Source organism: Rhinopithecus roxellana, unplaced genomic scaffold (assembly GCF_007565055.1).
Source record: "Rhinopithecus roxellana isolate Shanxi Qingling unplaced genomic scaffold, ASM756505v1 contig3021, whole genome shotgun sequence".
Classification (NCBI taxonomy): domain Eukaryota; kingdom Metazoa; phylum Chordata; class Mammalia; order Primates; family Cercopithecidae; genus Rhinopithecus; species Rhinopithecus roxellana.
Window position 1 is genome coordinate 31,391 of NW_022142340.1, and position 27,418 is coordinate 58,808.

Here is a 27,418-nt window from a genome sequence, read left to right on the forward strand (position 1 = left end):
GAGGCAGGAGAATGGCGCGAACCTGGGAGGCAGAGCTTGCAGTGAGCTGAGATCCGGCCACTGCACTCCAGCCTGAGCGACAGAGTGAGACTCTGTCTCAGGAAGAAAAAAAAAAGAAAGAAGTGGAAGCGGGTGCCTTAAACACCCCACTGCAGACACCAGGGGCTGAAAGGCACAAAAATGTGTCGCAATGGCAGAATCCAGGCGCGGTCACAGTCCAGAGCCAGAGAGCACGGGGAGGCGGCGGGAGTCACGCGGGCTTCCTGCAGGACGGCCTCGGCTCCACACACCACACATGGCTGCACTGCAACAGAGGAACCGCGGCTCATGCTCTGTCCTGCAGCTCAGTGCGGGAGCAGCGGGTGCAGTCTGTCCCCTGGACAGGCACGCATGGCGGCCCTAAACAGCATCTCAAAAGACCCCCTGAACATCGCCTTGGGGTTGACGTTGAGTCCCGCAACAGGAGTTGCCCTGGCCACAGAGAGCCGAGCCCATATGCCACCCCTACTCGCTCATGGTCCCGCCCTGAGGACAGCAACCAGGCCACCCTCAGGCATCCCACGGGCCTTCTGTCCCACACATGCCCGTGCTGTGAGGCGCGGAGGCCCCCAGGACTTAGGAGCTCCCGTACTCTGCTCCCCAGCCCCCAACTTAGAAGGCTCCTCTCAGAACTGCCAGAACCAGAGTTGCAGCTGCACACACCAGCGTTTCTTTCTGGTGGACACACCGTGGCCATCACTAGCACAAGCCTCAGGAAATGGCCAGGCATGGCCACCCTCCTCTTCCTAGCACTTCCCAGCACCTGGCCACGGCTCCTCCCTCACCCAGCATGGCCTAAAAGGCGTCATCTGCGATGCCCTCAGAGGGAGCAGTCGAGGCCACGTCGGCACCGACTCCACGTTTCACACGAGGCTCAGCTAACCCTGGGCACACGACGCTGGGGCTTCACCTCTGCCTTAAAGAAGGTGCTTTCTCCGTGATGGGTAACAGAAGCAGCTGCGAGCAGCCAACGGGGACCCCGCCGCGCCCCCTGCAGACGCTCACCACAGCGCTCCCAGGTCACTCTTGGTTCCCGAGAGGGATGATTTCCTCCGTGACGAAGAACTCGATGGTCTCCTCTTCCCAGTCGTCCACATTGCTGTCCAGCTCGTCAGTGTCCACACCTGAGGGGACAAAGGGCGCAGGTCACCCACGGGGGCACAAGCTGAGTGGCACCACTGAGGCCAGTGGGAAGAATGCGGGAGTCCGCGTGCACTGGGGCCTGTGGGCGGCAGAAGGGCCAGCTCCTGGTGACTGAGGGATCTCTACGTTACCTCCTCGCAACTCCAGGCGCTCGTTTTTCTGCTCCATATAGAGCTCCTGGGCCATTTTTCGGTACTTCCGGAAGTCTTCCATCATGGTGCGCCTTCTCTCCACCAATTCCTATGCGTGAGGTTGGGGAAAGCCACAGAACTGGTAAGACACGTGCCTCCCCATCGCGAAGAGCCCACACCCAGGTGGACTGTGCCAGGATGACAGCATTTGGAGGTGTTCAAGCAGGAATAGCCGCTCCATTCGTTTTCACTCTTCCCCCAACACTGTCCCCCGCCCACAAGGCAGCAGTGAGGTCGCAACTCCAGGCCCCCGCGCCAGCCCCAGTTCCCCACTGCATCCCTCCTAGGGGAGAAACAGAATCAGTGTCTTCCGGGCAGAAGCAACTCTGAGCACACACGCAGCGCCGCCTGCAGCCCTGATGTGGGCCCGCTTTGCCGTGACGGCAGATGTCCCAGCACAGCCTTCCCTTTGGGGAACAAGGCTCACCTTTGAGGCTTTGGACTGGCTCAAACGATCCTTCTGTTCAAAGATCTTCGAGTATTTCTTCAGATCCTTTTTAATTTGCTGAAACAAAAGACCCACCACTCAGGATTTAACATTCAAAGCAAGAAGCACAAACGCACTCTTCAGAGTTGCCGACATGATGTGACACCCAGGGTCATTTATGGAACAGCTTCCCAGGGGTGCTCGCGCCCGCTCCTTCCTCCGTCTTTCCCGTTGAGACTTTCTTCCTGGGATTTAACCCTCCTCTTCGCTCTGACCTAAGACCATCCGCCTATTTTACCACCATTATGTAAACCCCAGACCAGCTGCTTCTATTCCCACCAGGACTTTTTAATGGCCCTGGTATCTTTTTATCTACCCCTCGGGTTCATGCAAAACTCCCCTAAACAAGCTGAAGGCCTCAGGCTACTCTCCTAGCGCTGTTCTATCCCATTCAGTTCTCACTGTTCCTCAGGCTACTCTCCTAGAGCTGTTCTATTCCATTCAGTTCTCACTGCTCCTCAGGCTACTCTCCTAGCGCTGTTCTATCCCATTCAGTTCTCACTGTTCCTCAGGCTACTCTCCTAGAGCTGTTCTATTCCATTCAGTTCTCACTGCTCCTCAGGCTACTCTCCTAGAGCTGTTCTGTTCCCTTCAGCTCTCACTGCTCCTCAGGCTACTCTCCTAGAGCTGTTCTATCCCATTCAGTTCTCACTGCTCCTGCATCTCTTCAAGGCATCCTTGCAAATGTCACATTTCTATTCCCCACTCACCACCCTAACAATAACAGAAAAAACTGACTACTTTTCAACGCCACAATCGCCTCCAGTGCCCTGCAGCGGGGATGGGGGAACGCTGACCTTGATCTGCTCCTGGCTCAGGAGTGTGGGAGGCCGGGGCCGCCACAGCAGCTGGCAGAAGCGGTCCTTGTTGTTCTTCTGCAGGAGGCGGCCCTGGAAAGTCCACAGCCAGTACGCGTTGTCCACCTAGGCGAGGGCAGGGACACACCAGAACACAGAGGGATCAGCAGAGCCACAACTGTGACTGTGTCACTTGCTGCACAAGGTCCTGGGTATCGGGGACACGTGTGAAGCAAACAAAGCTCTGCCTGTGCAGAGCCGACAGCAGGGAAGGTGGGCAGTCAGTGAAAGACACCTCAATGATGCAATCGACCCAGAGTGCAGGGCACAGAGCAGTTGCAGCAGCGCTCATCACAGCACAGGCTTGCGCATTCTTGCTGGCAACACGAACCCCATGCTGGATGTAAATTAACTGCATCACCGAGCGCCGCTGCATCCCATGCCAGATGTAAGGTGTGCTGAACGCGGGACCGAATGTAAGCTAACTGCATCCCTATGCACTGCCCACACAGCCCCGTGCTGGGTGGGAGCTGTGCTGAGCACTGTGCCGGGTGTGAACTGTGCTGGATGTAGGCTAACTGCATCACTACACGCCGCCAGGTTCCGCTCTCTTCACAGCAGGCCTCTCTCATGAAGGAGGATGCATTCACTGGCCCTTGGCATAGACATCTTGTTGCGGCCCGGCATTTTGGGAGCTAAGTGTTTATACCTCAAGGGGAGTGGTCAACAACTTAAAAGGTCTCTCTTTTTTTTTTTAAATGGGGCTAGGGTTTCGCTGTCACTCAGGCTCGTCTCAAAACTCCTGGGCTCAAGTGATTCTTCTGCCTCTGCCTCCTAAAGTGCTGGGACGACCGGTGTGGGCCACTGTGCCTGGCCTAAGGTGTTTTCAAGCGTCGAGTTGGGCCCCACCGAAGTGACATCTCAACGTATCTGAACACAGGCTGCCATCAACATATCCTGATTCCAATGTGAAGATTTCTAACTCTAGACACTTGTAGTCATATTTGGGAAGTTGATACTCCTAAAAGTTCTGTATCTCATTAAACAAAATTACCCGAGTTTGGTCTCACAGGCTCTATTTGAATGGACTGGTTCAACTGTCAATACCTCCATCAATGTTTTACAAGTCATTAAATACTGAAAGTCCTCGACAAACTTAACCAGCAGTTTTGGAATAATGGTTGTGGGCAACGCCGCAGCTGGACTCAACCAATGACCCCAAAGAGATCTTAATGTCTGCGGTTACGGAACTTTGTTCAGACTTCAAAGGAAATGACTCCTCTCTGCAGAAAAACACTTGTGTATGACACATTCTCACTCCCTTTCAAGGGTCCCCAGGCCCAGGGTAAGACCCCCACCCGCCCTGCAACCATGAGCGGGAGCTGCTCCTGCACTCAGCGCCACCTCTTCTACAACCCAGAACCTCCTCCTCCTGCCACGAACACCAGCCAAGGCTTCTGTTAAACACAGAGGCTTGGTGCCCCTTCCCCGAGGTCCCAGGACAGCACCAGAGTCAGCAGCCAGCCGGCAATCCCTGCTTCTATCCAAAGCCAACGCTATGCCCCACGGGCCTGCACCTTATGGCTCCACCAGGACACAGAGGTGACGACATAGCGTCCGGTGGGATCCCACTCGACGTCGGAAGCCATGTAGTGCTCTGCGATGTTCATGACTGTGCAGTCCGAAGTGTCCACAAACGCTAAGGCACCATTCATACTGCAGAGACAGACAGGACCATCAGGCTTCACGGAGACGCATACCTCCTGGCATCCCACTCCTGAAAGGTGCTGCGGCATGGGGTCCCCAGGGAGCCAGCCTTGGCGTTAACATGGAAACAAGTACGGCAACAGCCTCCGGTGGCCACTGTGAGACGTACCAAGTCACAGATGCAGAGCGTGTGGTGAGTAGTACACACGTCTGCCATCACTATTATTTTTACTGGAAATGTTATCTGGGGCTAAGCCTTCAAAAATACAGTAGCAAGCGTGGACAATGAAACAAGGGAGAGCAGCAACAAAAGAGTACTCTTTAAGCTGGAAGCTTCTCCACGATTTTGACACACTGCTGGAACACAGCTGAGACCAGCACATGACACAAACCACAGAGGTAAGGCAGCCTCACAGCTGTGTAACGAATACCCTTCCTGCTAGAAGACATGGGACTGAACCCCCGGGGGTGGTAACTGGATTGCTGGAAGGCACTTGTTTAACCACGAAGAACCACAACCCGCACACGGGTCTGCCTGGTCACTTCACGAAAGTATCTGCGAGGGCTTATTTCTTCTTTTTTTTGAGACGGAGTCTCGCTCTGTCACCCAGGCTGGAGTGCAGTGGCGCGATCTCAGCTCACTGCAAGCTCTGCCTCCCGGGTTCACGCCATTCTCCCACCTCAGCCACTCAAGTAACTGGGACCACAGGCACCCGCCACCAAGCCTGGCTAATTTTTTGTATTTTTAGTAGAGATGGGGTTTCACCATGTTAGCCAGGATGGTCTCGATCTCCTGACCTCGTGATCCACCTACTTCAGCCTCCCAAAGTGCTGGGATTACAGGCGTGAACCACCGCGCCCCGCACGAGCGCTTATTTCAATCTGTCCTGGCTTGGCCCAACTCCTGGAGTGCCATGGGTCCGCAAAGGTTCAATAAAGTCCCATCCACTGACACCAGGGTAACCCTTTCAGTGCACAATACTCCCTCTACCAAGAAGCTGGGTGCTGGCGCCTGAGGGGTCTCTACCACAGCAGGCAGAGTGCTGCTCACAAGGCAGACAGGCTCAGAGCACATACACCTACCTCCTCAGGCCCGCCAACACCACGAACTGCCCTTGGGGGCTCCAGAAGATGGTGTTTGCTTGCTGCTTGTCGAACATCTCTGAAAGGAAAGAGAGCACCTATCACGAGCTGCAAGGGCTTCCACGGTGCCGGGGCAGCCAAGGCTGGAGGACTTGGCTGTAGCTCAAGCTGCCCCCGTGCGCAGAGCTAGTAATGCTGAACCACCTCGGAAAACAATTTTACAAAGTCCATCGCTAAGTACCCTGAGTCATGATCCATACTTTAAACGGGAAAAAAAGAGAAGATACAACATGGGTACTTCAAAACAAGACTCTCTTATTTCCTGAGATAACTGGGCAAATAATTCCCTTTATGGCAAATGTTCACTGCTGCAGGGTCCCCAGCAGGGAGAAGACGTCAGAGATAAGTGACCCTGAAAGACCAAAGCCACTCTCCTAGCGACAAGGCGTCTTTGGATAAGCTATGCTTGTTGAAACTGACTAGTCATCACCTTTCCAGGTACAACTCTTACTTCCAGGAGGGATCTCAGGCAGAGCCGCTGGAGCGGTGAGAAGGCCAGCTGGGGCTGGGCTCAAGTCCCCCTCAGAGCATATGCTCCCTGCGTCTCAGACAGAGCTAATAACCTGTGGCCTCTCTCTCCTCAGCCCGCGGTACATCCAAAAAAAGAGGCGTGGGGCAGGCTGATGTGGGGAGAAGGGGAGGAGACGGGGCAGGGCAGTGCAACCCGGCAGGGGCAGGGGTCTCAGACTTGTACAAACGAAAACCCCAACAGCCACGGGAATGGGACGGAGCCCACACGGTGGCCCCAGAGTCCATGCCAAACTTCAGGAGAGGCATGTCACACTACCTGTTTGGGAGGTACAAGGTGCCTCTGCTTGCCGTATGTTTCATGACCTAGAAGACTTACACAAGTCTCTGGACAGTCTGCAACTGCCCGTATGTTTGTATCAACCGGAATTAATGGAACAGCCAACTGTGATCCACTGCCAACTGAGGGCTCCACGCACCCTGCCGACCTCTAGCAAAGTGAAAACTAAACTCCTCACAGAATCATCCTGCAAAAGGTGTGGCCAGGAGATTCCAAATCCTTCCAAGTACAGGGCCAAACCCATGGCTCTGCAGGAGGGCACCTGGCAGCCAGAGTCCTGTGGGTGAGGAACACAGCCCATCACCACCTCCCGGCTGCCACACAAACACACACCATGCCTATGAAGCAACAAGCAATGGCTCATTCAATCCCCGCGGGCACTGGGCTCTATGCTGAGCAGAGACCCCAGGATGAAGTGAGGAGCTGAGGGCACAGGCTGCAGCTGCCATGAGACGGGAGAGCGTCCCCACACCACTGTGAGGAGCGAGCCCCAGGTGGGTGCAGTGTGGCGCCCCTGGAACCAGGTGCACGGGGGAAGGGCACAGCCGTGTGCAACAGCTCTGCACACCCTGGTCAGAGGCGCCCGACTCACACTGGGGACTGGCAGGAGCATGGCCACAGGAAGTGACTCTGAGCACAGGGACAACAGCTACAGCCAGAAGGGAAAAAGCTTCACTCCAGACAATGGCAGAGAATGGAAGCCTTGGAAATACTTGCTTAAACGTGAGGGCCCAACGGGGCTCAGAGAAGCACCCCACAAGGAGGCAGCACCTCCAGGCCATTGCTCACTTCATCAGCCAAGCCCACAACACCCCACTCACAGGTGAGTCCCAGCCTGCCCAACAGTGGTCCTAGGCCAGTCAAATGCTCACTGCTGGGCAGAAACTGAGTCATCATCCATGTTGACCTGTTCAGAAGAGGAAAGGGACCAGGCTACTTACTGATGAGTTCAATTTTCCCATTGTTTTTGACGTGGTAGAAAGACACAGATATCCGCGGAGCCTCTCCGTGCAACACGGCAAACTTACTTCCATTTGGTTCCCAGGCAAAGGCTATGATGGTTTCTAAAACCGACAAAACAGACCACTCCCTTTTTGGTCAACTCAGAACACAATGCTCTTGATCAGTTAAAATGTTCACTACTCAACCACAGAGAAATATCCCCCAATGTTTAAAAGTTCATTAAAAGGACCAGAGAGCAAGCAACAGCAGGGAAGGTGCACATTCCTGGAGTTTCAGAGACAGCTGCTTCCACTCATGTGGAGTGACCTACGTGAAACTGCTCTCTCCCTGAGCGGGACACCGGGACCCCCACGGCGGGACCCCCACGGCGGGACGCCCACACGGGACCGCAGGAGCCTGACGTGGGCAGCTGTGGATGCCGCTTCCCTCGCACCCAGTGTGGCACCTACAGTGGGATCCTCACTTCCACTCTCCTACCTGGAAAGGTGGCCAGGTTTCACGTTTTCTCACCTCTCTATTTTTGTCCTTCCTTCCTCCTCTTCTCCATGGCAAAACAAAAAGCCAGACCAGAACACAGGCTCAATTTCTTTGTTCTTTTTTTTAGACAGGGTCTTGCTCTGTCACCCAGGCTGGAGTGCAGGGGCGCAATCTCAGTTCACTGCAACCTCTGCTCCTGGGCTCAAGTGATCCTCCCACTTCAGTGTCTGGAACAGCTGGGACTACCGCTGCGCACCACGCCTGGCTAATTTTTTAATTTTTTTTGTACAGAGAGGGTCATACTACATTGGCCAGGCTCTAAACACATTCTGTGACCTGGAAATGGCTACTCATGGTGCGGGCTCACAGTCCTGACTCCACTGCTCAGACAATCCCTCGCATGGAAGTGTTAAAAGCCAAGAGTAAAACCGCACAGAGGCCCCATTCACCTCAAAGTGACTAAAATACAACTTGCCTTTCATTTCGACCACATCCACAGGTACCTGTTTCTCCCTCATTCGGAAAATTTCAAAATTTGTGACAACACCCTGTTTAAAAAAAAGGGGGAAAGGGTGACATTCTGGACAGTGAAAATATGAGACAAAGGTTTAAATCAAAAGTCAGCTTCATAACGAAAGATTCAGTGTGCACGCTTGGTTCACACACACGAGCATCTGCAGTGATGAAAGAAACAGCCCTCAGGACGGAAGACAGTTCAGTAGGAGGGTAACTGCCGGCACCACGTCTACCAGCAGCCACTGGACATGCACGAAGTAACTCTGACCCAGATCCCACCTCCAGGAGCTGCCCTGCTCACCACACTCGGCACAAACAGTCCCAGGGTCCTCACTGCAGCCTGCGGACCAGGATCCCGAGGGCCATAAAGGCGCACCAATGGGGCTGGTTAGACCATTTCAGACAGTGGGGTGTCCTGTTGCCATAACCTTCAAGAAGTCCTGCCCTACTCCAGGAGTCTAAGGGGAAACTGCCCTGATGTCCATCAACAAAGTAAGGAGGCCAAGAAACGTGGTCCACCAGACAAGAGATTACTGTTCAGACTCAGCACCGTGGACCAGCCGTGGAAACACTGAGCTACGTGAAGGAGATCAGACACAGAAGGCGGCATACTATCCAATTCCAGCTGTGTGTCCAGAATAGGGAAATCGCTGACATTCGTGATGCCAGGAGCTGGGCAGAGAAGCTGCCAACAGGCATGGTGTTTTTTTGTAAGGTGATGAAAACATTTCTTATCTTTTATCTTTTAAAAATTATTTAAGGCCGGGCGTGGTGGCTCAAGCCTGTAATCCCAGCACTTTGGGAGGCCAAGATGGGTGGATCACGAGGTCAGGAGATTGAGACCATCCTGGCTAACATGGTGAAACCCTGTCTCTACTAAAAAACACAAAAAACTAGCCGGGCAAGGTGGCGGGCGCCTGTAGTCCCAGCTACTCGGGAGGCTGAGGCAGGAGAATGGCGTGAACCCGGGAGGCAGAGCTTGCAGTGAGCTGAGATCTGGCCACTGCACTCCAGCCTGGGCAAGAGAGCTAGACTCCGTCTCAAAAAAAAAAAAAAAAAAATTATTTGTAGAGATGGGGTCTCACTGTGTTGCCCACGCTGGTCTGAAACTCCTAGCCTCAAGCTATCTTCCCTACCACCCTGGGGAGCCACCACACCCAGCCGATGAAAACCTTCTGAAATGAGCGGTGGTGGCTGCACAACTCTGAACAACGAAAAGCCACTGAACCAGTTCGCCACTCTAAAGGGGTGTTTTACGGCATGTGAATTACATATCAATTAAAACTTTTTTTTTTTTTTTTTTTTTTTTTTTTGAGACGGAGTCTCGCTCTATCACCCAGGCTGGAGTGCAGTGGCCGGATCTCAGCTCACTGCAAGCTCTGCCTCCCGGGTTCACGCCATTCTCCTGCCTCAGCCTCCCGAGTAGCTGGGACTACAGGCGCCCGCCTCGTCGCCCGGCTAGTTTTTTGTATTTTTAAGTAGAGACAGGGTTTCACCGTATTAGCCAGGATGGTCTCGATCTCCTGACCTCGTGATCCGCCCGTCTCGGCCTCCCAAAGTGCTGGGATTACAGGCTTGAGCCACCGCGCCCGGCCAAAACTTTTTTAACACAAAAGAAAGAGGAGGCCGGGCGCGGTGGCTCAAGCCTATAATCCCAGCACTTTGGGAGGCCGAGACGTGCAGATCACGAGGTCAGGAGATCGAAATCATCCTGGCTAACACAGTGAAACCCCGTCTCTACTAAAAAATACGAAAAACTAGCTGGGTGAGGTGGCGGGCGCCTGTAGTCCCAGCTACTCGGGAGGCTGAGGCAGGAGAATGGCGTAAACCCGGGAGGCGGAGCTTGCAGTGAGCTGAGATCGCGCCACTGCACTCCAGGCTGGGTGACAGAGCGAGACTCCGTCTCAAAAAAAAAAAAAAAAAAAAAAGAAAAAGAAAAAAAAAAGAAAGAGGAATACTTATTAGAGGGAAAACTCAGGAATTTTTTTTTTTTTTTGAGACAGTCTGGCTCTGACGCCAAGCTGGAGTGCAGTGGCGCAATCTCTCAGCTCACTGCAACCTCTGGCCCCTGGGTTCAAGCAATTCTCCTGCCTCAGCCTCCCGAGTAGCTGGGACTACAGACGTGCGCCACCATGCCCAGCTAATTATTGCACTTTTAGTAGAGACGGGGTTGCACCATGTGTGCCAGAATGGTCTCAATCTCTTGACCTCGTGATCTGCCCACCTCGGCCTCCCAAAGTGCTGCGATTACAGGCATGGGCCACTACACCCGGCCAACTCAGACAATATTTTTGATAAAATAAATATTAAATGATCAACCACCAAAAAAAAAAAAAAAAAAAATCTGAGTATACTACTTTTTGTGCTTAGAAAGACAATAGTATTCTCAGCTGGGCACAATGGCTCACGCCTGTAATCCCAGCCCTCTGGGTGGCCGAAGTGGGTGGACCTGAGGTCAGGAGTTCAAGACCAGCCTGGCCAATATGAGGAAACCCTGTCTCTACTAAAAATACAAAAATTAGCTGGGCCTGGTGGCAGACACCTGTAGTCCTAGCTACTTGGGAGGCTGAGGCAAGAGAATCGCTTGAGCCCAGGAGGTGGAAGCTGCAGTGAGCCGAAATCGCGCCACTGCACTACAGCCTGGTGACAGCGAGACTCCGTCTCAAAAACAAACAAAACAAAACAAAACAAAATCCATTAACAACCTCCAAACAATACGGTGGCCACTTCAGAGCTCAGGATAAGGAATCGCCAGTTCCCGAGGGAATCTACATACCTGGGTGCCTTTTGGAGTCCTATCTACTTTCACACACAAGTAGTCTCCGTTCTTCTGCCAGTGGAGCTTGCAATCCACCACGTTGAACAGGTTCCTCACGCGGATCTCTTGCCTGGTAGGGAGCTGCATCAGGGTTACCCTGGCTGGAATATCTTTGTCTTCAGGCACCCAGAAAGCGATTATGTTACCACCAGGAGACCAAGAAAAGTCTCTGCACAACAGGAAAATAAAATGCTAAAGCAAAGGCCAAGTGATGAAACTGAAAAGCAGAAGAAAATAAAACAACTCATTTGCTATACAGAAGCTCAATGCTGTCATAACTGACGCTGAGCACTCCCCCCGCGCAGCTTCACAGGTCCTCGCCAGGACCCTGGGGCACTACCACGCTCACTGTGACAGGGAATGAATGCAGACAGAGTATTAGCAACCCCATCATCACGCACAGACTCATAGGGACTCCAGCCTGCACTCTGTCAGCCCACTCTTAAGACACCGCACACTGCTGCTTTGATGCAAGTAAGTTGTAGGCTGGTGTATCCGGCTATTATGTCATCTGAAGATTAATTAAGGTGCAAATGGGGAAAACGGCAAATGAAGTATAATGAATGAGCAAGAAAAAGGGCAACTCCCTCCACTGTATCAACCTCTCTACAGAAGGTCTAAGGTTCCTTACAACCGCTGCTGTAAGGAACGGTTCCTGAGCTCACCTACATGAAAAACAGCTCTATACACACTACGTGCTGTTTTGCATTTACTGAGAACCAGCGTCCTGGTCTTTTCATTTTATAAGCCATAATTTTGCCCAAGAATGTAAAAATGAAAGAAGAAACGTCAGTGTCCTTGGATTGCTGGTAGTTCACTGCTGTAATACTGACCAGTCCCAAGTTTTCCGATAAACAAAAATGTGCCCATTCTGCGATGGTGAAAATGAGCTGAAGGCTCCTCAAACTCTGCCTCAGACAGAAGAGCAACAGGAAAACCTTTCGCCTAAGCAGAGTCCCCTCTCTTCCTTAAGGCTGGAAACTCCCCCAGTTTCTAGGTCAAAGACGAGGTAAATGGAAGGAAGCCGACTCAAGGCTCTGGCCTTGAAGATTCAATCTGGGCACAGGAAAGGGGTCACTGAAGTGGTGCCTCGAGGGTGGCGGCCCAGCATTGAGCAGCCTTGCCCATCGACCCAAGCCTCCATCCTGGCGTCCAGAACAAACTCACCTTAGGCTGGGCGCGGTGGCTCACACCTGTAATCCCTGCACTTTGGGAGGCTGAGCCGGGTAGGCGGATCACTTGAGGTCAGGAGTTCGAGACCAGCCTGGCCAACATGGTGAAACCCCGTCTCTTCTAAAACACACAAAAAATTAGTCAGGTGTGCTGGTGGTGCGCCTGTTAATTCCAGCTACTGGGGAGGCTGAAACACCAGAATCGTTTGAACCTAGGAGGCGAAGCTTGCAGTCGGCCGAGATCGCACCACTATACTCCAGCCTGGGCAACAAAGCAAGACTGCGTCTCAAAAAAGATTTTAAAATGGCCGGGTGTGGTGGCTCATGCCTGTAATCCTAGCACTTTGGGAGGCTGAGGCGGGCGGATCACTTGAGGTCAGGAGTTCTGAGACCAGCTTGGCCAACACAGTGAAACCCCAACACAGTGAAACTGTCTCTACGAAAAATACAAAAATTAGCTAGGCATGGTGGTGGACACCTGCAGTCCCAGCTACTCGGGAGGCTGAGGCAGAAGAATCACCTGAACCCAGGAGGTGGAGGCTGCAGTGAGTGGAGATCATACCACTGCACTCCAGCCTGGGTGACGGAGCAAGACTGTCTCTTTAACAACAAAAAAAAGCTGAGTGCTAAAGGAGAGACAGCAAATAAAGGAAACCAACTGCAATGGACCACGTCTGTGTCCTCCGAATTCACAGGGTGAAATTCTAACCCCCTGGGTGACGGCATGGGGTGGGGCCTTTTGGGGGTGGCAGGTCCTGAGGGTGAAGCCCTCGGGAATGAGATGACAGCTTTTACGGAAGAGGCCCCAGAGGCCTTCTTCAGGGAAGGCTGGACTGAGGGGCATGAGGAGGGTGCTGGGCCCTCACCAGACGGTCTGCAGGCACCCTGACCTCGGGCTCCCAAGCTCCAAAACTGGGAAAAAGAAATCTCTGCTGCTGTCATAAGCCACCCCGCCTATGGTATTGTGTTAAGCAGCCTGAACACACGAAGATACCAAATTGATAAGAATACTCACTTTATCCCAGAGATCTTCAAACTCTTCTTGTCCAAAAGACCCATAGACTGCCCAAAAAAAAGGAAGGCTGAAGTTGAGTCAAATCATGTCAGTGTCTCAGAAACACACTTAACTTTTTACAAAATGAAACCAGAGTCTGATGTGAGTTTGCCTAAAGGGCAGCGCACACAGAGGATGATAATGAACCCACCCACCCACCCGCCACTGAGAACTGCAGTTCTGAAGCCCACTGCATTAATGCCCATCCAGGACCTCCCACGGCTGCGCCAAGGGGGCAGGAGTAACTGAAGAGCTCTGCCCAAAGCAAGGTTAGTTAAAAAGGCATGGGAGACAGGACTTTCCTTCGCATCTGTGAAACCTCCTCCTCCTCTTCTAGCACAAATACGGAAAAGCAAGACACCCCAGTTACAAGCAAGGATGGGACGCGGCGTTTTCCATCACCAGGACCACTTACAGGAGTTTCATAGATGCTAAGCGTATCCAGGGTCATTCTGGCAAAGAATTTGCCATCGTGGCTCCACCTAAGAAGAAGAAACAGAAGTGCCAAGGTATTCCAATGAAAAGACAAAGGCTACAGAGCTCATTACAATGGTCCACTTACTTAAAAATAGGCCAATGGGCTGAGCTCTCACAGTGAAAACCTCTCTTCTTGTGCCCCGTAAGGATGTCCCAGATGATTATGGCCTGAGGGTCATCCTGCGTGTCCATCAGGGGGCTAAAGGTCACCAGGTACCTAGAAGAGAGGGGCCACACTGTATGCTATCCTCCTCTCACGAGAGGATCACAGTCTGTCTGTGCGGCCAGAACACGCGGTCAGAACTCGTGGAACCAACTCTCTCCCCCAACCCCACACTGCCCAGCCCCAAGAGTTCCAAGTGGAAGAGGGAAGCAGCAGCGCTTCTTCATTCTGGTGTCAATACACTGCAGACACTCTGGTTTCTCCAAGATCAGCACAGAAAGATCTCACAACCCCACACAAAAGGCTGCTGAGTGATCTAGAGGGAGGCGCAGTGTGGAATTCTATCTTTACTCATGTTTCATTAAGACTAACAAGGTAAAAAAATACGGCTGGGCGCAATGGCTCACACCTGTAATCCCAGCACTTTGGGGGGCAGAGGCAGGCAGATCACCCAAGCTCAGGAGTTCAAGACAAGCTTGGCCAACCATGGCCAACATGGTGAAACCCTGTCTCTACTAAAAATACAAAAATTAGCCAGGCATGGTGGCAGGCACTTGTAATCCCAGCTGCTCCGGCGGCTGAGACAGGAGAATAGCTTGAACCCGGGAGGTGGAGGTTGCAGTGAACCGATACTGTGCCATTACACTCCAGTCTGGGCAACAAGTGAAACTCAGTCTCAAAAAAAAAAAAAAGTCCCATCCAGTTTGAAAGCCAGCACAGGTCTGATGGGAAACTTCAGAGGCTGGGGGCTCCTCTCAGCCATGATTTACCTGACTGCTGGTTTGTCTGGAGCTACTGCACCTGCTCACTCAGTTCACACAAAGTGTGTAACAGACGGTCCCTTACAACACCAGGGGGGAAGGCAGACACAACCCGTGAGGGCGAAAACAGAGTGGTCCCAGCTCGTCCTCACACTGCCTTCCACAACTGCCCCTTTCCCTAGCAGAGCTCCAACAGCTGGATTAGCTAGATCAAAAACCACGGCTCAGCCAGGTGCAGTGGCTCACGCCTGTAATCCCAGCACTCTGGGAGGTCAAGGCAGGAGGATCACTTGGCCCCAGGGGTTCAAGACCACCCTGTGCAACAAAGTGAGACACCCCATCTCTACAAAAAAATAAACAAAATTAGCCATATGTCATGATGTGTGCCTGTAGTCCCAGCTACTCAGGAGGCTGAGGGGGGAGGACCGCCTGACCCTGGGAGGTTGGGGTTGCAATGAGCCTGCAATGGGGCCACCGGGTGGCGCTAAGCCTGGGTGACAGAGGCAGGAAAATTTATCTGTAAAACATGTGACCTCAGACTAGATCCTGAACTGCAGGAAAGTAAATATTATACAGAACATTATTAGATCAAGTAATAAAACCAGAATATGGCAATATATTAAAGTATTCAATGAATGTTAAATCCCTGAAGTCAGCACCCGCACTGTGGTCGTGGTAACAAAATCCTATTTCTAGGAATACACATTCGGGGCTGAAGGGACATGTTACTTCCAATTACTCCCAAATGGCTCAGGAAAAGATATCTGTATAGGAGATGACGACATAAATGCAACCGAACGTGAGATCTCAGTAAAAAGCATACTAGCGTTCTCCTTACTCCTGTTTTTTTCTACTAAGTTTGAAATGCTGCAAAATGAAAGACCACCTGTAGAAGGCTGGCATGGGGTGAAAAGCACAGACTCCAACAGCCGGATTAGCTAGATCACCTTTTTTCTAGCAGCTTACCTTTCACAAGGTGAGAAGTCAATGAGCTGAACCCCTTGGTGGCTGAATCTCTGAATTTGCTTGAATTTCTCTCCCCCCCATAGAGCAATGCCTCTTTGATGAAAGGTAGCCAGATAGGTGCCCTTAGGAGACCAACGCACATATGTCTCTGTCCATCTCTGCAGAAAAAAGCAGTGCCAACATTAATACAACAAAATGGCAAACACAAACACTCCTCCTACAATGAATCTATTCTGCAAACTCTTTCTTTTTTTTGAGATGGAGTCTCGCTGTCTCCCAGGCTGGAGCACAGTGGCGCGATCTCGGCTCACTGCAAGCTCCGCATCCCAGGTTCACACCATTCTCCTGCCTCAACCTCCAGAGTAGCTGGGACTGCAGGCGCCCGCCATCACGCCCGGCTAATTTTTTGTATTTTTAGTAGAGACGGGGTTTCACCGTGTTAGCCAGGATGGTCTCGATCTCCTGACCTCGTGATCCGCCCGCCTCAGCCTCCCAAGTGCTGGGATTACAGGCGTGAGCCACCGCGCCCGGCCTATTCTACAAACTCTTAACTGAAATACACAAAGCCTGTTCACTTCTCAGGATTTACTTTAAAGCTGGAAGAGGAATAAAAGTTGTTTTCAGAAAGTAATCTCAAAGAAAACATAACGTCACCTGCTCTCCCAGTTTTCTGATAGAAACAAAGTTCCACTTTGTTAAGAAAATACGGGAAGGCCGGGCGCGGTGGCTCAAGCCTGTAATTCCAGCACTTTGGGAGGCCGAGACGGGCGGATCACGAGGTCAGGAGATCGAGACCATCCTGGCTAACACGGTGAAACCCCGTCTCTACTAAAAACTACAAAAAACTAGCCGGGCGACGTGGCGGCGCCTGTAGTCCCAGCTACTCGGGAGGCTGAGACAGGAGAATGGCGTGAACCCGGGAGGCGGAGCTTGCAGTGAGCTGAGATCCGGCCACAGCACTCCAGCCTGGGTGACAGAGCAAGACTCCATCTCAAAAAAAAAAAAAAAAAAAAAAAAGAAAAGAAAATACGGGAGAGGTGAGTCCCCGCCCCCAGCGGCAGCAGCAAATACACACCGCTCTTTCTTCAATTGAGACGGGGTCTTTTACGTCATTCCAGAATATGGAAGTGCGGTCTCCACTCTCAAAAATCACGCTGTACTGATCTCTGCATTCTGCCTCTTCAAGCCAGTAACGTAAGTTCCCCTTAAAAAAACAAAAAAAAAAAGGCAAGGAATATAACATTTCATTAATTTTAATTAAAAACTCATTCACAACTATTGCTCTTAAAGATATGACAAATTCAGTCCACACCTTAACTCCCAAGTCACACTCTAACCTCAAGTCAAGACACCATCCAACATTTCTTCTCTTTTTTTTGAGACAGGGTCTCGCTGTTGCCCAGGCTGGAGTCCAGGGGCGCAATCATAGCTCACGGCAGCCTCAACCTCCCAGCTCACGGTGATCCTCCCACCTGAGCCTCCCAAGTGCTAGGAAAACAGGTGAATGCCAGGCCCGGCTAATTTATGTATTTATTTACTTTTTGTAGAGAGGGGGGGTCTCACTTTGTTGTCCAGGCTGGTCTTGAATTCCTGGGCTTAAGCCATCCTCCCACCTCAGCCTCCCTAAGTGCTGAGATTACAGGTGTGAGCCACCACACCCAGCAGCATTTCTTTAAACCACTGAGATGCAGGTTTCAGGCCACTCACCAGGTCTTTGAAAGGCTGTTTCTCTGGAATATCCCACTCGTCACTGATGGTCATATACCTGGAGGAGAAAGGAGACTGCTGAGCCCCACGTCCTGATGACTAGAAAGAGCACCCGTGGGGGTCTGGCATGGCCCTGCTGTGCTCTGGCCTGCCCACGCCAAGGGCTGTGACTGGCATAACGGGGAGGGGTGCTGCAGGCCAGAAGCATGGGGCAGGGCTATGAAATGGCCCTGTAGCAGCCTGACCAGAAAGGACATGAACAACCTGACAGGCACCAGCACCCACTGAGAAGCACCAAGCCACCCACACACAGCTGCTCACTCGCACGTCAACGTCTACTTCCTTGTGGCCAAGTCTGAACTCACTTGTCAAAATCTGTGAAGAGGTTGACCCGGAACGTGTGCTGCTTGTCAAGCTTGTAGCCGTCGGCGTTCTTCACAGCATCCACAGCGTGGGCCGGGGACGCGTACTCCAGGAAAATATACCTGAGCGAGAGAGGGCCGTTGGCACCCGCGCGCACTGTAAGGCTAGGCAGGTACGCGCTGCCTGCCCCACTCCTCTCAGTGGACAAGCCCTCCGTGCCAGGAGTATCTGTGCTGCTCTTCCTGCCTCGAACCTAAGGCAGTCACACGGGGGACAGATCCACAGCCAGGGAGCTCCTAAGTGAGGGAAACCCTAACCAGAAGATCCAAAGTATCCAGTTTTGTTATCATAAATTACAGAAAAGTTAATCAAAAAGTCCATTACTTTTACTGTAGCGATGGTTTCATGTACACATCAAAATCTATTAAATTAAATACTTCAAAACTATGCAGATTTATTGTATATCAATTATCTCCAGAGCTGTTTAAAAAAAAATCTTGGCCAGGCGCAATGGCTCACACTTGCAATCCCAGCACTTTGGGAAGCCAAAGCAGACAGATCACTTGAGGTCAGGAATTAGAGACCAGCCTGGCCAACATGGCAAAACCCTTCTCTATTAAAAATACAAAAATCAGCCAAGCATGGTGGTGCATGCCTGTAATCCCAGCTACTTGGGAGGCTGGGGCAGGAGAATTGCTTAAACCTGGGAAGTGGAGGTTGCAGTGAGCCAAGATCACGCCACTGCCCTCCAGCCTGGGCAACACAGTGAGACTCTGTCTCAGGGAAAAAAAAAAAAAAAAAAAAAAAAAAAAGGCCGGGCGCAGTGGCTCAAGCCTGTAATCCCAGCATTTTGGGAGGCCGAGACGGGCGGATCACGAGGTCAGGAGATCGAGACCATCCTGGCGAACACGGTGAAACCCCCGTCTCTACTAAAAAATACAAAAAACTAGCCTGGCGAGATGGCGGGCGCCTGTAGTCCCAGCTACCCGGGAGGCTGAACCAGGAGAATGGCGTGAACCTGGGAGGCGGAGCTTGCAGTGAGCTGAGATCCGGCCACTGCACTCCAGCCTGGGCGACAGAGTGAGACTCTGTCTCAAAAAAAATAAATAAATAAAAATTAAAAAAAATTAAAAAGTCTAGGCCAGGCGCGGAGGCTCACGCCTGTAATCCTAGCACTTTGGGAGGCCAAGGCAGGTGGATCACGAGGTCAGGAGATCAAGACCATCCTGGCTAACACGGTGAAATCCCGTCTCTACTAAAAATACAAAAAAAAATTAGCCAGGCGTGGTGGTGGGCACCTGTACTCCCACCTACTTGGGAGGCTGAGGCAGAATGGCATGAACTCAGGAGGCGGAGCTTGCAGTGAGCCGAGATCACGCCACTGCACTCCAGCCTGGGTGACAGAGTAAGACTCTGTCTCAAAAAAAAAAAAAAAAAAAAAAAAAAAGGCCGGGCGTGGTGGCTCAAGCCTGTAATCCCAGCACTTTGGGAGGCCGAGATGGGCGGATCACGAGGTCAGGAGATCGAGACCATCCTGGCTAACATGGTGAAACCCCGCCTCTACTAAAAAAAAAAAAAAAAAACTAGCCGGGCGTGGTGGTGGCCGCCTGTAGTCCCAGCTACTCGGAGGCTGAGGCAGGAGAATGGCGTAAACGCGGAAGGCGGAGCTTGCAGTGAGCTGAGATCTGGCCCCTGCACTCCAGCCTGGGCGATAAAGCGAGACTCTGTCTCAAAAAAATAAAAATAAAAAAAGTCTAATATTGTGTATTACAGGCAAGACTAGAAAGGACCTCAGAGAATGTTTCACTGTAACATGAGTAACTGAGGGTCAAGAGGCCATCCCTCAATTGGCTGCCCAACACAGAAAATGCAGCAGCATTACCTGCATTTGATAATTTTTCTAGAAACTAAAACTATTCTAGTTAGTTTTTACTTCACTTATTTATTTCAGAGGCAGATGTCTTGTTCTGTCACCCAGGCTGGAGTGCAGCTACGTTATCATAGCTCACTGCAGCCTCCAACTCCTGGCCTCAGGCTTTAAGAGTGTTGGGAGTTAAGGCGTAAGCCACGATGCTGGTCTATTCTAGGTAATTTTAAAAAACTTTAAAACCTTAACTTAAACTTTATCATCTTCTCATTCACTGCTCTGGAGAGCTTCCAGTTGAGGGCAGCCTGAAGAAGTGAACGGCCCACATGCCTGGGTGAGGCAGGAGCTGTGTTTGCAGGGAGCTCCTGCAACACTCCCTCATCACGACGTGCCAGACACAGATGAGACTTCTCCAACGGGAGAACACTCACCCTTTTGTCTTCCCATCCTCTTCAGGATAAAAATCATTTGTGATTTTCCCAAACTTGGAAAAGATCTTGTGGATGACATTTTTTAGCTTCTCAAGTCGGTCAGGTCCCACCTGAGGGACATTGTCCACTACAATCACCGAATCGATTCCGTCCGCTTCCTGGGGCCGGTCTTTGAGGACATCTCCCAGTAATTCTGAACCAGAGAGAGATTTTTCAAATGATCATTTTTACCAAGAAAAATATTAATACATTAACTAAGCACACTAAACAAGTCTCCAAGAAGAGGCAATGAATCGTCTAAATGCTTTCAATATGAGCAAAAGAAATCCTAACCCTGGCTTGGTTCAGATTTTAAACACGAGTGCGGCGGGGACTGGAACGCTCCCCTCTCCCTTTGATGGACATGTAGTCAAGATAGGTCAATTAAGTTCTGGCAATAACCAAAGACTACAAGAGAATAACAACAAAAAGCTTTTAAGAATGCAAAATGCAAATGAAGACGACAATCTAAAGAATATCCATTAATGGCCGGGCGCGGTGGCTCAAGCCTGTAATCCCAGCACTTTGGGAGGCCGAGACGGGCGGATCACGAGGTCAGGAGATCGAGACCATCCTGGCTAACACGGTGAAACCCCGTCTCTACTAAAAATACAAAAAACTAGCCGGGCGTGGTGGCGGGCGCCTGTAGTCCCAGCTACTCGGGAGGCTGAGGCAGGAGAATGGCGGGAACCCGGGAGATGGAGCTTGCAGTGAGCCGAGATTGCGCCACTGCACTCCAGCCTGGGCAACAGAGCCAGACTCCGTCTCAAAAAAAAAAAAAAAAAAAAAAAAAAAAAAAAGAATATCCATTATTAGAGCTTCCAGAGATCCCTAGGTTTTGAAACGTTTCTAGCAACGTCCAGGCAGAATCCCATCCCAATGTCAGTGAAAACTGACTTTTTACAGAAGATTTCAGCAAACAAGTAAATATTTAAATGCTCAATCTATTCACAGCACATTTGTGTTGTGAATACAAATTACTAGAAATTATTCAAGGAGGAACCTCTTTCGAGTGAATTGGGATGAAAGTAGTAACTCTTCTCCCACCTCCTGTTCCCAGTGATTTTCATGTTTTCAGGCCGTGAACTGGATGGCCATTCACAAGTGAATCAAGAAAAAAAAAACAAAGAGGAAGCACGCCTGGGGTGAGCTTCCCCACCTCTCTCCACTGCAAACAGCCCATCACCAGGCACCTTCGTCCAGAACAACTCCTTGCCCAATATTCCTTACGTTAAAAAGCTCTAAGGATAAACAGCTGAACTGCAGGAGACAAGGAAATAGCAAAGTGTTTTTCCTACTAACACAACACTCAACACAACACTTCTGACACCAGATGTGGGGCCCACATCAAGCAGTTTTCCAGGGGCTGCCATCTGGGTGTCCTCAACTTAATCCAATTCAGACACTATCTACCGTGAATCAGCACCAGATCCCACAGGCTGGAGGCTCAGTCCCAAAGACTGGCGGCTACTTCAGACGGCAATCGCAAGCAGTGGGCTGTCACCTCCAGTTCTGACCGACAGGCTACAAAGCAGAACTCCCACTACCCCCCGCTTCTTGGGTTCCATTAATTTGCTACAGCAGCTTACAGAATTCAGGAAGCTAGGCTTGCCAGCTTATTATAACGGACATTACAGAGCATACAGACGAAGAGGCAGATGGAGGAGAAGCGCAGAGCCTCCCTGTGCTCTCCAGGCCGCCACCCTGCAGGAGCCTCCACCTGTCCCGCTACGTGGAGCCCCCGGAACCTGGTCCTTTTTGGTTTCTAGGAAGATCTCATTACATAGGTGTACATTAATGACATCACTGAGCACCAGTGATCAACTCAACTTTCAGCCCTCTTCCTTCTGGGGGGCAGGGGGAGACCTAAAAGTTCTTGCCCTCTAATCACATGGTTGGTTCCCTGGCAAGGAGCCCCAGACATCAATCATCTCACCTGTCTACAAAAAGACACTAACAGGAGGCCGGGCGCGGTGGCTCAAGCCTGTAATCCCAGCACTTTGGGAGGCCGAGATGGGCAGATCACGAGGTCAGGAGATCGAGACCATCCTGGCTAACATGGTGAAACCCCGTCTCTACTAAAAATACAAAAAAATCTAGCCAGGCGTGGTGGTGTGCACCTGTAATCCCAGCTACTCGGGAGGCTGAGGCAGGAGAATGGCATGAACCCGGGAGGCGGAGCTTGCAGTGAGCCGAGATTGCGCCATTGCACTCCAGTGTGGGCGACAGAGCGAGACTCCGCCTCAAAAAAAAAACAAAACAAAAAGACACTTATCACTTTGGAAATTCCAAGCGTTTAGACGTTGTGTGCCAAGAACCAGGGCAGAGCCCAAATACACATTTCTTATTATATCACAAACAGCCTTTTAGAAAAACACTATCAGGGCAGAGACCTGCACTTAAACTAGGAGACTGGAGAATATACAAGTTCCTGAAACAGCTTTTTTTTTTTTTTTTTTTAAGAGACAGGGTGTTGTTATGCTCCCCAGGCTAGCCTCGAACTTCTGGGCTCTAGCAAACCTCCTGCCTCAGCCTCCTAAGTAGGAAGGACTACAGGTGGGAGCTGCCATGCCCACAGAATTTAAGTAACAGTATTTTTTTCTTAGTGGTACGTGAAGCTGTCCTCAATGTGATGAAATGCCTTGCAGGGCGTCTGGAAAGCATCACAGTCAGAATTTAGGACAGGGCCAAGCTCAGTGGCTCACACCTGTAATTCCAGCATTTTGGGAGGCCAAGGCAGGCAGATTACCTGAGGCCAGGAGTTCAAGACCAGCCTGGCCAACATGGTGAAACCCTGTCCCTAATCAAAATACAAAAAAAAGGCTGGGCGCGGTGGCTCAAGCCTGTAATCCCAGCACTTTGGGAGGCCGAGACAGGCAGATCACAAGGTCAGGAGATCGAGACCGTCCTGGCTAACAGTGAAATCCCGTCTCTACCAAAAAAATACAAAAAAACTAGCCAGGCGCGGTGGCGTGCGCCTGTAGTCCCAGCTACTCGGGAGGCTGAGGCAAAAGAATGGCGAAAACCCGGGAGGCGGAGCTTGCAGAGCTGAGATCCGGCCACTGCACTCCAGCCTGGGCAATAGAGTGAGACTCCGTCTCAAAAAAAAAAAAAACAAAAAAAAAGATCCAAGCATGGTGGTGGGCGCCTGTAATTCCAGCTACTTGAGAGGCTGAGACAGGAGAATTGCTTGAACCCGGGAGATGGAGGTTGCAGTGAGCCAAGATTGCGCCACTGCACTCCAGCCTGGGCGACAGAGTGAGATTCCATCTCGAAAAATAATAATAATTTCAACATACTAAATGTGCAGATGTCAGAAAATATTCTTCGCTTTATTTATTCTCAAAAGTTGGCCGGGCATGGTGGCTCACTCCAGCCTGGGCGACAGAGCAAGACTCCGTCTCAAAAAAAAAAAACACACACACCAAAAAAAAACACTTTCAGAAATATTGAAAATTGACAAGGCATGGTGGCTCACGCCTCTAATCCCAGCACTTTGGGAAGCTGAGGAAGGCAAATCACTTGAGGCCAGGAGTTTGAGACCAGCCTGGCCAACATGGTGAAACCCTGTCCCTACTAAAAATACAAAATTAGCCAGGAGTGGTGATGGGTGCCTATAATCCCAGCAACTCGGGAGGTTGACGCAGGAAAATCGCTTGAACTGGGGAGGCAGAGACTGCGGTGAGCCACTGTACTCCAGCCTGGGCAACAGAGTGTGAGACTCCATCTCAAGAAAAAAAAAAAAAAAAAAGGAAATATTGAAAATGCTACCTTAAAAAATAATCTCCATTTTATTTTCAAAGATGCTAAAATTGAGAGGAACAAGAGATTTAAAAAAAAAAAAAAAAAGGGAAAAAGGCAGTTGCCAGTCACTGCAGTGCCGGACACCCTGCTATGGAAACTAGTCAAATGCCGGGGTAACTTCTAAAGCACTTACCATACAATTAAATGGCCTGACAAGCCTGATCTGAATTTATAAGGCTTGCAATAAAAAGCTTAGCTTTTACACACACTGCGTACTCCTTCCCACAAGCTCAAAGCGTCTAGTCTAGGAGAACCAGCCCACACCTAGGAAGGAAACAAATGAAGTAACTACACCATGAAGACACATCGCCTTGATCACTCTCGGCCCAAGCATCGGTGACACGTGGCTCACAGATTCCCAACCTGTCTCCAGGAAAAAAAAGAAGAGAACAATTCTCAACACTAAATAGCAAACAGAAAGAATAGCTAATAATGCAAAAAAGACATTTAGAGTTAAAATCCTGATCAGCTGAAACATTAAACTGAAAGGATGATTACAGTTTGAGATGCTAATCTGCACCAAAAAATAAGAAGGCAAGACAGGGACTCCGGGCCACCTTTGGTCTGCTCCTTGGAAGACTCGGCCCTTCTGGAAAGAACTGACACACTCATATACTATCTTGCACACTGACCCTGAAGGGCAGCTCTTCTCATAATGCACACAACCCACCTGCATTACCACAACCAGGCGGGCCATGACAAAGCCTGCTTGCTGAGCCTTAGTCCTCAGGACCAGATGCCTCACCTGTCACTCTGGCCAACACTGCACCTTCAGGGCCACGTGGGCCCCCTGAGGACCCATAGTCATCACCCAGCCTGGCCAACCTTGTGGTCATATTAGCATCCTCTAACTCTTCCCAATTCCAGAAATAATTTACATATTAGAAATCTGTGAATTCGATGGGCTCAAATAGTACTTTTTAAAAAATAGCAGAATTGGCCGGGCGCGGTGGCTCAAGCCTGTAATCCCAGCACTTTGGGAGGCCGAGACGGGTGGATCACGAGGTCAGGAGATCGAGACCATCCTGGCTAATACAGTGAAACCCTGTCTCTACTTAAAAAGACAAAAAACTAGCCGGGCGACGAGGCAGGCGCCTGTAGTCCCAGCTACTCGGGAGGCTGAGGCAGGAGAATGGCGTAAACCCGGGAGGCGGAGCTTGCAGTGAGCTGAGATCCGGCCACTGCACTCCAGCCTGGGTGGCAGAGCAAGACTCCGTCTCAAAAAAAAAAAAAAAAAAAAGCAGAATTTCCAAGGGCTCAAAATAATCATTAAACCAAAAGTTTTGATTTTAAACTATAACAACAATGGAAGTGTTAGAAAGAACACTGTTCTGAGCAGGAGAGTCTGGTGAGCCACGCAGAGCGGACCCACTGTGAATTCTCAGCAGCCTACTCCACCTTCAGGGACACGTTTCCTCAGGACTGAGGGGTGCAGACTAGATGTTCCCAAAGTCTTCATTAGTTTGTGGTGTTCTTCCTGCTTTTCATGCTAAAATGTCTTCTATGAAAAAAAAAAGTATAATATAATAATGGCCACAGTAACTGACAGCCTTTTTATTTTTTAATTTTTCACTTTTTGAGACAGGGTCTCACTCTGTCACCCAGGCTGGAGTGCAGTGGTGGGATCTTGGCTCACTGCAACCTCCACTCCTGGGTTCAGGCTGTTCTCGTGCCTCAGCCTCCCAAGTACTGGAGACTACAGGTGTGCACCACCACACCTGGCTGATTTTTGAATTTCTGATAGCCTTTTAAAAAAACGTTTCAATTATAAGTTGGCAACTCCACGTTATTCCCTAAATTGTCTTGGTGTATATCTGGCTACGTCAGCAAGGGTATTTTTATTTTTCTCACTCCAGTATTAACTTAGCCAATCCGCAGAGGCTGATCTGTTTCTCAACGTAAAGGCTTAAGAGGGCTAAAAACAAAAGAAAAACAAATGAGACCAGCTCTCATCAGAAGTCACTTTACGAAAAGAGCTCTCTGAGGCAGGAAGCAGAAATATGCCTGTAAACCCAATCAAGGTTGAGACGAAGGCAAAGCAGGCTGTTATCAACAATATTAAAACCTGGAAAAATAACTCGCCTTACAGGTTTAGCAGAGGGGATAAAGGAGAACTAACTGGAATTTGACAGGGTCTGCCTGTACCACTAGGAAAGTCTCTGGAGATGGACAATTGTGCGGGTCAGGAGGACAAAATCACCGGCTCTGCGACAACTTGTTCCTCCGATCCAGACCTTGGGAGGTCTGACTGGTTAGCTTGGACATGCAGACCCGCAAACCTGACACCGGGTCTTCGGTTTTTGCCGTAACCCCAGCTGCTACACTCACAGCACACCCAGCCAAAACAGAGTACCCCCGTGTGCCCTCTCCCACTCTCTCAGATTTCTGGGTGTCATGCAAATCCCTGGCTCCTGAAGTTAGCTCCATCCTGTCCCCCTTTTTAGGAAAGAAAAGGGGAGAAGCTGGGGTCTCAGAACGCCTCCAGGGCACTCGGGAACCCCTCCCTCGGTGGCTTCCCAGGAGTACACGGACACCCTCGCTGGAACTTCTGCACGAACCAGTGGCACAGCCCGAGGACATCTCCCACCTCCGGAACCTCAGTCACGCTCCCGCGCCGCTCGCCAGCCCCGCCTCGGGCGCCCTCACCTTCCTCGCTCACGTCGTCCACGAAGTCCTCGGGGTCGCTGAAGGAGGGCTCGTCCGCGTCGCCGTTCTCCAGCGCCCGGGGCTCGGCCTCGGCCGCGCTGCCCTCGTTTCCTCCCGCGTTCTCGGACGCCGCCTGGGCCCGGCTGTCGGCGCGCTCGTCCCGAGCCTGCTCTCCTGGGGCCTCGCCCTGTGCCGGGACAGGGGGCTCAGCGTGCGACCCAGGCGGCTCCTCCGCTGCCGGCGGCGAGAGCGACTCGGAAGGGCCGGAGGCCGCCTCTACCTCGGCCGCCGGCTCGGTCCTCACCTCCGGCTCCGGCCCGGCCTCCGCGACCGCCACCTCCTCACTAGAGGCCTCTGTCCCCGCCGCCTCCGGAGCGCCGGGCCCCGCGGGCCGCAGCAGTCCCTCGTCTGGCGGCGGCTCGGCGGCCGGCTGCTGCTGGCCGGGCTCGGCGCGCTCCTCGGCCGCCTCGGGCACCGCCACGTTCTCCGCGTCCTGCATGGGCCCGACACTACCTACTCGCAGGGCTCCGCGGCCGCCGCGCTTCCGACTCTCCCAGGCCGCACCGCGCGCCGCGCCGGCTACAGCTCAGCCATGTGCGTGCGACGGGGAGGCCGTACCAAGGCCGCGGGGCGGGGGGTGTACTCACGCCCTGGAGCTTCACGACGACCCTGAGAGGACTCGCATCCGCAAGCCGCGTCCGCAAATCACCAAACGGACATTCTTGTGACAAGAAAGTGTTTAATTCCATTCAACAAGGTTGTTTCTGTCCATCACTAAATTCATGGGCGCATTGGCCACCCCACGTGTAGCAGCGGATGGTTCCGTCCAACATGGCTGCCTCCCCCTTTCCTCTCCCGTCAGACGCTGCGGGGCGGGAC

The 27,418-nt window shown here is 51.5% G+C and overlaps 1 protein-coding gene across 2 annotated transcripts; it reads right to left on the reverse strand.

Moving 5' to 3' along the window:
- Window positions 1-27,418, reverse strand: LOC104664959 (eukaryotic translation initiation factor 3 subunit B). Of its 2 annotated transcripts, none has more exons than XM_030926432.1 (19): window positions 26,540-27,418; window positions 20,051-20,243; window positions 17,755-17,874; window positions 17,390-17,447; window positions 16,758-16,886; window positions 15,683-15,840; window positions 13,878-14,009; window positions 13,731-13,797; window positions 13,277-13,323; window positions 11,048-11,258; window positions 8,231-8,303; window positions 7,257-7,379; window positions 5,448-5,526; window positions 4,235-4,373; window positions 2,658-2,783; window positions 1,801-1,878; window positions 1,314-1,422; window positions 1,045-1,163; window positions 1-299 (listed from the first exon to the last, which is right to left on the reverse strand). In XM_030926432.1, exons 1-18 carry the CDS (start codon window positions 27,036-27,038, stop codon window positions 1,060-1,062), a joined length of 2,445 nt encoding a protein of 814 aa, XP_030782292.1. In that variant the 5' UTR covers window positions 27,039-27,418; the 3' UTR covers window positions 1-299; window positions 1,045-1,059. The 2 variants fall into 2 exon arrangements, with proteins under 2 accessions (XP_030782292.1, XP_010364964.2); XM_010366662.2 differs by having other exon boundaries at window positions 1-304.

Coding starts and splice junctions, on each gene's coding strand:
- LOC104664959 (XM_030926432.1), bottom strand. CDS start 27,038: ATGCAGGACGCGGAGAACGTGGCGGTGCCCGAGGCGGCCGAGGAGCGC. Junction 13,798..13,877: donor GCCCATTGGCCTATTTTTAA/GTAAGTGGACCA, acceptor TCTTCTTCTTAG/GTGGAGCCACGATGGCAAAT. Junction 1,164..1,313: donor GCGCCTGGAGTTGCGAGGAG/GTAACGTAGAGA, acceptor TTGTCCCCTCAG/GTGTGGACACTGACGAGCTG.